The sequence below is a fragment of the Acanthisitta chloris genome, unplaced genomic scaffold (assembly GCF_000695815.1).
Source record: "Acanthisitta chloris isolate BGI_N310 unplaced genomic scaffold, ASM69581v1 scaffold31772, whole genome shotgun sequence".
NCBI classification, from domain to species: domain Eukaryota; kingdom Metazoa; phylum Chordata; class Aves; order Passeriformes; family Acanthisittidae; genus Acanthisitta; species Acanthisitta chloris.
In genome coordinates this window covers 1-8,668 of record NW_008662705.1, presented here as the reverse complement: position 1 = coordinate 8,668, position 8,668 = coordinate 1, and the positions used below count along the sequence as shown (strand labels likewise).

General features: G+C 38.7%; 1 protein-coding gene across 1 annotated transcript in view; it reads left to right on the top strand.

Moving 5' to 3' along the window:
* Positions 1 to 8,446, top strand: part of TMF1 (TATA element modulatory factor 1) — a gene marked incomplete at both ends in the record, with an annotated part of 14,783 nt that extends 6,337 nt beyond the window's left edge. Inside the window, 12 exons of the mRNA XM_009070702.1 lie at positions 441 to 567; positions 1,497 to 1,602; positions 1,935 to 2,077; positions 2,786 to 2,952; positions 3,093 to 3,249; positions 3,890 to 3,982; positions 4,601 to 4,757; positions 5,480 to 5,672; positions 6,017 to 6,086; positions 6,169 to 6,261; positions 7,580 to 7,690; positions 8,300 to 8,446. Coding sequence (XP_009068950.1) covers positions 441 to 567; positions 1,497 to 1,602; positions 1,935 to 2,077; positions 2,786 to 2,952; positions 3,093 to 3,249; positions 3,890 to 3,982; positions 4,601 to 4,757; positions 5,480 to 5,672; positions 6,017 to 6,086; positions 6,169 to 6,261; positions 7,580 to 7,690; positions 8,300 to 8,446 — 1,564 coding nt within the window. The remainder of the gene's footprint in view (positions 1 to 440; positions 568 to 1,496; positions 1,603 to 1,934; positions 2,078 to 2,785; positions 2,953 to 3,092; positions 3,250 to 3,889; positions 3,983 to 4,600; positions 4,758 to 5,479; positions 5,673 to 6,016; positions 6,087 to 6,168; positions 6,262 to 7,579; positions 7,691 to 8,299) is intronic.
* Between the last annotated feature and the right edge of the window lie 222 nt (positions 8,447 to 8,668).

Sequence of the window (8,668 nt, the reverse complement as noted above, 5' to 3'; positions counted from 1 at the left end):
GGAAAAAAAACCTGAATTCCTTATTTCATTTGGTTAAAAAGGGAGGAAAAATGGAAAATTGTATTTCCCAGTTCACTGATCAAATACCAAGTTTCAAAATGTACAGGTAATGGGTGAAGCTGTTGTTTAATGTCTAAATCAATCTTAAATTATACATTAAATTATTTGTCCTGTATATAATATATGGCTAATTAGAAAGAACTTGACTAAGAGGCAAAACATTTAAGATAAATCAAACATTTCATTGTTTTCATGGGTACATTAATCAACATCTTTGATTAGTACTGCTAATATGGTTGTGGGTTTTTGACTTCTGTTTCACACGTGTAAAACAAACAAACAAAGCACTTACTAAAAGCATTTAAGAGCTTATCTCTTGCAGACTGTTTGGAATGTCACATAACTGTGCAGCTGTTCTGAAATGTTCATTTTAAACGCAGTGAAATGTTCAGAACCAAAGAAGAGAGCAGTAGCCTTTCATCCCTTAAAGAGGAGTTTGCTCAGCGCATTGCAGATGCTGAGAAGAAGCTCCAGTTAGCCTGCAAGGAGAGGGATGCAGCTAAAAAGGTAATTTGGCTTTTCAGTGAAATTAGTATTTATTTTTTTTAGGACACAATTGTATTTCTTGAGGTAAATTAGTGAAGATGAAGCTAGGGAAAAGCATGAGGCTGCCAGGTGCTTTCTCATGCTGTTAGTAACTATCATAAGCTGATTTCAGCCATCCAAGCTGTTTGGTGTTTCCTAGTGGTGACACCTGTGTTCTTGCAGTAATGCTGTGAACCAGGATAGGGAACTCAAGTATTTCTCAGTCTGATCTGGGAGAAGAAAAAAAAAAAAGGTTTCAGGTCTGCTCTCATTCCCCTTGTACCCATATATGCATTTGCATTAATGTGAGGGAGAATAGCCTGGGGATGGGAGGGAGTGGTGGAGAGTGGGAATGGCTTCTTTAGGAAAATTAAGGGCTGATGATGGATTGATTTGGAATGAGCAAAGAAATCTACAGCAGCAAAGTTGATGGGGTTTAAATGTTCTTGACCTAGTATCACAGCAGTGCATTTCTCTGGCTTAATGCAAGAAGGAAACTCAAATCTGTAACTGGAAAACAAATATCTTTCAGTTGTTTGTCACTGTATGTGTCACTGTGTTGGCACAGATGTGAGTTGAAACAGCAAAACTGTCCAGTACCTCTGTGTGACTAAGACAGTTTGGTTTGCTATATTGTAGAAAATGAAATGGAAGGAGGAGTTGGAACAAATTGTACAGAGGATTTACAGAGTCTCAATCCTTGAAGGTTTTTAAAACTTGATGGAATGAGGCTCTGAGCAATCTGTTTTGATCAGATAATCTCCAGAGTTCCCTTCCAGCCTAAATTGTTTTCAAAGAAAAGCCTTTTGAGAGGAAGGGGAGAAGAAAAAGGTGATCAGTGTAACTCGCTGTGCATTTTTCCCTAAATGTATTTTAATAAACAATCCTAAGTATTTTATCCTATTATTTAGGAAGTAAAGACTATTAAAGAAGAATTGGCTACTAGACTTAATACCAATGAAACTACTGAATTGCTGAAAGAAAAAGAAGAGCAAATCAAAGGATTAATGGAGGAAGGTGAGAATTAACTTTTAAGTTACTTTTTAAGTAAGTAAAATAGAGTTACTAAATGAACAGGCCATTTTATTTCTCTTGATATGATGAGCTCATTTGCTTAATTTCCAAGCCTGTCATTGCCTATCCTGTCTCATTGTAGCTTAGTGTAACAAGGTCATCCCAGGATAAGGTAGACTTAATACTCAAGAATTTGCATGAAAAACTGTAAGAGTAAATATTTTCGTACATGTTTGATTATTATTTTCGCAGTAATGAAGAGCAGGGGGAGGTGTGAAGAGGAACAGTCCATAGAGTAGCATCATTATTTAGCTTTATCCTCATTTTACTCACAGGAGAAAAGCTTTCCAAACAGCAGCTGCACAATTCCAACATTATTAAGAAATTAAGAGCCAAAGAGAAAGAGAGAGAGAATATTAACACAAAACAGAACAAAAAGATTAAAGAATTGGAAGAGGAGTTGCAGCACTTGAAACAGGTGAGATATTGGTCAGTTTCTTCTTTTGTTTGTTTGTTTAAAGCTTTTTTATATTAGCTACAAAGTTGCCTTTTGGGGAGGCTTTAAATAGACTGATAATTTTTTCTTTTCTGGGAGACTTCTCTGTTTAATACATTCATAGAATGGTTTGGATTGGAAGGGACCTTAAAGGTCACCTAGTTCCAACACTCCTGCTGTGGGCAGGGACACCTTCCATTAGACCAGGTAGCTCAAAGCTCCATCCAACCTGGCCTTGAGCCATTCCAGGGATGGAATTTCTCTGTGCCAGTGCCTTACCATTGCACATTATTGGAACACTGAGCTGTGATTGATGTGTACATTCTCAGTAAAACTGTGGTAAGGTTTGTTTCCAGCTGCTTTGCAGTTGCAGTGCTGGTTGTCAGGTGAGCTGCCCAAATTCAGTGCATTACAGTTCAGTTGGAAAACATGTACCAGCAAAATTTGGGCAGTTAGTGATTGAATCAAGACTTGACTTCCCCATACTGTTTGCCTGTGAAACTGTGGTGAAGAGCAGTCCCCTCCTCTGGGGAATGTTGGGGTGTAAAACCTTTCTCTTCTGGCAGAGTTCTAGATCAGTTTAGTCATTTTGTGTAACTTCATGGCTTGTCTTGATTATCACTGTCCTCAGACCCCATCATCTGCCTCGTGCTGAGGATAGTCTCATGTTTCTTGCTTGCTCTCTGACAGGTGCTTGATGGCAAGGAGGACCTGGAGAAGCAGCATCGAGACAGCATTAAACAGCTGAACAGTGTTGTAGAGAGACAAGAAAAGGATCTTGCCAAACTTCAGGCTGAAGCAGAAAACCTTGAAGAAAGGAACAGAAGTGTCCAGGCAGCACTTGACAGTGCATACAAGTAAGCAATCCCACACTCAGATTGTGTCTGTTTCTTGTGCAATGCTTGTGAAATGTTTATATACAACAAAGTTGTTTGCAAAGTCACTGTTGGCCTTGTATAAACTGTGAATGCTTTGGGGCTTTTTTTTTTCTCCCCAGGGAACTTGCAGATCTTCATAAAGCTAATGCTACAAAGGACAGTGAGGCTCAGGAAGCAGCCCTAAGTCGGGAAATGAAGGCAAAGGAAGAGCTTGGGTTAGCTCTGGAGAAGGCCCAGGATGAGGCTCGGCAGCAACAAGAAGCTTTGGCAATTCAGGTGGGTCTTAAATGCAGTCATTAAACTTGTTAATTGAACAGATGACTGTGCTGAGGTGGTGTGTGCACCTGATGTCATGAACCAGGTGCACTATGAGGTGGAACTTGCTTTTGTGTACTTGGCAAATACCCAGTGGATTTCTTTCCCATTGAACTTGTTCAGTTAGCAAATACCCAGTGGATTTCTTTCCTGTTAAACTTGTTCAGTTTTGAGTGGTGGTTGTGCTCACCTTTAAAAAGTGATTTTATTTCAAAATACTTTTACTTGTCTAAATGAAACAACTTGGACAGGCTCTATGGTAAGTTTGTAGTGTTCTTACCATGATGCAAAGTCGAAGAAATTTGATTGTAAAGATTTTTTAGTGAACTTTTACTTGTCTAAATGAAACAACTTTGACAGGCTCTATGGTAAGTTTGTAGTGCTCTTACCATGATGCAAAGTTGAAGAAATTTGATTTTAAAGATTTTTTAGTGCTCAATCATTGTAGCTGTTTGTGTACATGGAAAACTTAAGCCTTTAACTTGTAAACAGACAGATCCTGTCTAACAGTGTTTACAAAGGATGCAGGGCTGTGGCAGCAATGAATAGGTGACACTGTAACTTTTGGCAGGAGTTAAGTACCAATTCCTTGTTTGTTTAGGTGGCAGACCTGAGATTAGCACTGCAACGTGCAGAGCAGCAAGCAGCAAGAAAAGAAGATTATTTACGCCAGGAAATTGGTGAACTACAACAGGTACTACAACAAATAGCTGATATCAACTTAGATCTGCAAGGAGCTTCTAAAAACTGAACCTTAAGTGCTACTGTGGCATTAATTGTCTGAAAGGGAGGCTTTGCTTTCTGGTTCCCTGCAGTATTTATCCTCTGTAGAGGAGCAATGAAAATCTGAAATGAAATGTTTTTTTTAAAATCACACAGTGAAAAAACTCGGTTTTTTGTGATACCTCTGAAATGTGTAATGTGACCTTTCAGTATAAGGCAGAGCACAGCCATTAAGTTTGGATAGTCATCTAAAATTGCTAGCAAATATGTTTCAAATGCTGCTGAAAAATACTTTCATTTTTCTTAAGGTCCAGAAGATAGATTGTTGCCAAAATGTTTCAAGTGATGTCCAGAGGGCTGGACATGTCTGGGCCCTTGCTCTGTCATGTGTCTAAAAATGTTAAACTTCTCTCTTGGAATTTCACACTTTACTGTGAGTTTGAACATGTGGATGTTAGACTGTAAAGCGACCGTAAAGCAATGATTTTAGACTGTGAAGCAGCTGCTGTGTATTTAGCTGAATTCTGTATTAATCTGTCAATCCATCAGATGACTTTCAGACTTAATCACATTTAATTTGTGATCTCAGAGACTCCAGGAAGCAGAGAGCAGGAACCAGGAGCTAAGCCAAAGTGTTACATCTGCCACACGACCTCTTCTGCGGCAGATCGAAAACCTGCAAGCCACGCTGGGAGCACAGACCTCTGCCTGGGAAAAGCTGGAAAAAAACCTTTCTGACAGGCTGGGTAAGATGGTTTTAACTTTACTGAGCTGTGAGGCTCTTATTAAGACATGAGGTGCCTGAAGGTAAATGTAAAGGGCTTGATGCTTGCCCAAGGTGTAGATGGTGAATCAGGATTGATGAGCACAAAATGCTTTTCTGTAAGGAAATGGTATGGGGAGAATTGTGCCAGTGTTCTTGGACAGGTCATCCACTGGTTCTCTGTAGAACACACTGTAACATAAGACTGCAAGATGAAGGTGTTAAGGTATACATGTCCTTACAGCAACTAAAGGAAAGACAAGTGTTGAGACACTGAAAGCATCTCAGTGGGGATTAGTGCTTAGATTCCAAATTGTAAAGTTTGGAATCACTTATTTACCTAATTACATAGATGATGATACATTGATTTGTTGATAGAGTAATAATCTATTGCTTTAAATGAGAAATGCATGAAAACTCCAAAGGTGGACCCAGAGAAGTTATGTCCTTTCTGGAGGCAATGGGTAGTTGTACATTGCATTCTGAAAGAGTAGGAAATCTCATTCTGCATTGCTTTGAATCTCTGACTCTGTGGTGGAAAATTCCTAATTTCCTTTACAAAAGAAAACAAGATTTATTTTTTTTAAAGAAAAATTAGTTGCATATGAAAAAATTCTCAGATTTCATTTTGATGCATAAATAAATGGCTCATGTTATAGACGTTTGATCAAAAAAAGTTAAATTCCATGTTTTTCTTACTATTAGGTGAGTCTCAGACTCTTCTAGCAGCAGCTGCTGAGAGAGAACGAGCTGCTACAGAAGAACTTCTTGCTAATAAAATTCAGATGTCTTCTTCTGAGTCTCAGAATAGTCTTTTAAGGCAAGAAAATACACGTCTTCAGGCTCAGCTGGAGGTGGAGAGAAACAAATTGAAGAAAATGGAGAATGAAAACAGTAGGTGAGTTGCATTTTTGGTTAACAGTGTTTCTTTAAAACTAGTGGAGTGTTTATATGACTGCAATATGTTGACAGCTGCCCAGCTTGTTAAGCATACTTCATTCAGAGCCTTGAAGTTATGTAGTTTTGAAAGTGTAGGAATCCAGAGTAAATTCAGAATACTTATTTAGTGACTTTGTCTCCCTCATTCCTTCCTCAATGTAGGTATGCAATCCAGAGTAAATTCAGAATACTTATTAGTGACTTTGTCTCTCTCATTCCTTCTTCAATGTAGGTATGAGACTAGAAGGGAATTCAGAATACTTATTTAGTGACTTTGTCTCCCTCATTCCTTCCTCAATGTAGGTATGCGGTTGAACTAGAAGGGCTCAAAGATGAGTATGCAAAAACCTTGGAAGATGCAAAGAAAGAAAAGGTACTGCCTAATTCAGCTTTAATCTATGTTGTCGTTCAAGTCTGAGCTAGCAGGAGGTTAACAAGCTGTATTTATTTTGTAGGCACTGTTAGCTACTCAGTTAGAAATGGAGAAGATGAAAGTTGAACAGGAAAAGAAGAAGGCAATTCTTGTGCAAGATGCAGCAAAGGAGAAGGTACCAAAACCTAACATCTAATTTTTACTGATACTGTTGTTATGTTAGTTGTTACGTATAACCTGAAACTTTCAGTAGATATCTATACCTGACAGTGTGTGTAGCACACTGGGGACTTGGCTGTCTTTATTGTGGCTGCCTTTTGCTTCCAGTGAAGTAACAGTTGTGTTACTCACTGAAGTAAGCTTTGAGTAATAATCTATTTAACCTGAGAGATAAAATATGGGTAATGATTGTCTTAATCCTCACTTTTTTGAGTGTTCTTGGGTTCTTTTTTTTCTGAAGCTACTTGTTTTCTTTGCTTAGACAACTAGCATTGCTTGCACTGAATTCCTGCTCTGTTTCACATGACTGTGTGTAATGTAGCACATGCTTTCCAGCTGAAGTCACAAGTCACAGAGCAGTTCACAATAGTCATTGACTTTGTTGCTGCTAATTAGCAGTTGGCATTCAAGTAAAACTGTCTCTATGATTGGTTTCTTACCATCTCCAGTCCTAAAAGTCTGAAGTGCTTTATCCTTCAGTAGCAACCTGCTAGTAGATGCTGTCTGTAGAAAGAGGCAAGTCTGTTGTTAAAATTCATTTTAAAAAGAGATATTGTTCTGGATGTGGGATACTCTTCCTGTGATACTTCTGGGTGTACAAAACTGCCCCTGAGTCTCCCTTTGCAACTTGAGAGAAATTCTGGTGTAATTTGCAGCTTCTGTCTTCATTTCCTAAAAGTCTGAGAACTTGAACATAGGCTGTAAGTGTTATAGCACAGAAATTCTTTGTTGGTGAACTTGCATATGTTTTAGGGCTAGGTAAACTTTCTACTTCCCCTATCACATATTGTTGTGTAGTTCGTGGTGAAAAGGGACTCCCTTTGCAACTTGAGAGAAATTCTGGTGTAATTTGCAGCTTCTGTCTTCATTTCCTAAAAGTCTGAGAACTTGAACATAGGCTGTAAGTGTTATAGCACAGAAATTCTTTGTTGGTGAACTTGCATATGTTTTAGGGCTAGGTAAACTTTCTACTTCCCCTATCACATATTGTTGTGTAGTTCGTGGTGAAAAGGGACAGGCTCTTCACAGAATCTTTTACTGTGAACTTTAAGTCTGAGAACTTGAACATAGGCTGTAAGTGTTATAGCACAGAAATTCTTTGTTGGTGAACTTCCATTTGTTTTAGGGCTAGGTAAACTTTCTACTTCCCCTATCACATAGTGTTGTGTAGTTAGTGGTGAAAAGGGGCAGGCTCTTCACAGAATCTTTTACCATGTTGTGAACTTTTTTCTATAGCTAACTGGGGATGTTGTGTGTTCTTGTTTGTTTGTAAGGATCGGAAATCATTTACAGTCGAAACTGTTTCGAGTACTCCATCAATGTCACGCTCTAGTTCCATCAGTGGGGTGGACATGGCAGGTCTTCAGACCTCTTTCCTCTCACAGGTACCAGAGATCTCTTATATTGTTGGGGTTTTTTTGACAGTCTGTTTTCCTTCCTCCTCAAGAAGGTTTATGAATGTAGAAAATCAATCTTTAAGAGTATATTTGCCTTAGACAAGGTAACTTCTCAAACCTGCTTACAAGGTGTCTGTGAGTGTAAAACATGTGAAAAGCAGTTGAAGCCACAGTGTGGTATGTAGAAGTATTGGTGCTGAGTTCACATGTCTGATTTCATTAGAAGAGCTGAATAATGCTAGAAGGAATCAAATCAATTGATTTATTTTTACTAGCAGCCCTGGCACAGCCTTATCCATAGTAGCATGCTCTGTGTGAAGTCTTCTACTGCTGCTCTTCCCCTGTCAATCCAGTTACCCATGCTGAAATTAAATACCAGTTGTGTAGGTGCCAGAAGAGCTCACCAGTAAGGAGCTATCCCAAATGCTATCAATTCACCTTAAGCTTCTGTTTTAAAAACAAATTCTAAGCACTGAAATGCTTGCCTAGCGTGGTATAATTTTAAATCTTAAATTATGTCATACTTAGGAGAGGGAACATTCCAAAATGTGCGGATTTTTGCCTAATTTTAAGCTTCTCTAACCTTTTTGTTTATAGGATGATCCTCATGATCACTCGTTTGGACCAACAGCCACTAGTGGGAGCAATCTGTATGATGCTATAAGGATGGGAGCAGGTTCAAGTATAATTGAAAACCTTCAGTCACAGCTGAAACTAAGAGAAGGAGAGATTTCACATCTACAGGTACTGTAGTTACTCTTCCATACCCAAATAGCATTGATAAATGTGAATCCTAATGCAATCAATGGGATATTGTTGGGCTTTTATTGCAAAAGCTTGGTCACTTCTGTGTTAATTTTTGAGCCAGAATAGCTGCTGGAGATGTGTAAGGGTTGAGCATGAGAAGGATTTGATGCTTCCTTTTTTAGTTCGGCAAGGACCTATCCAGAAAACTTGTCTATCCAG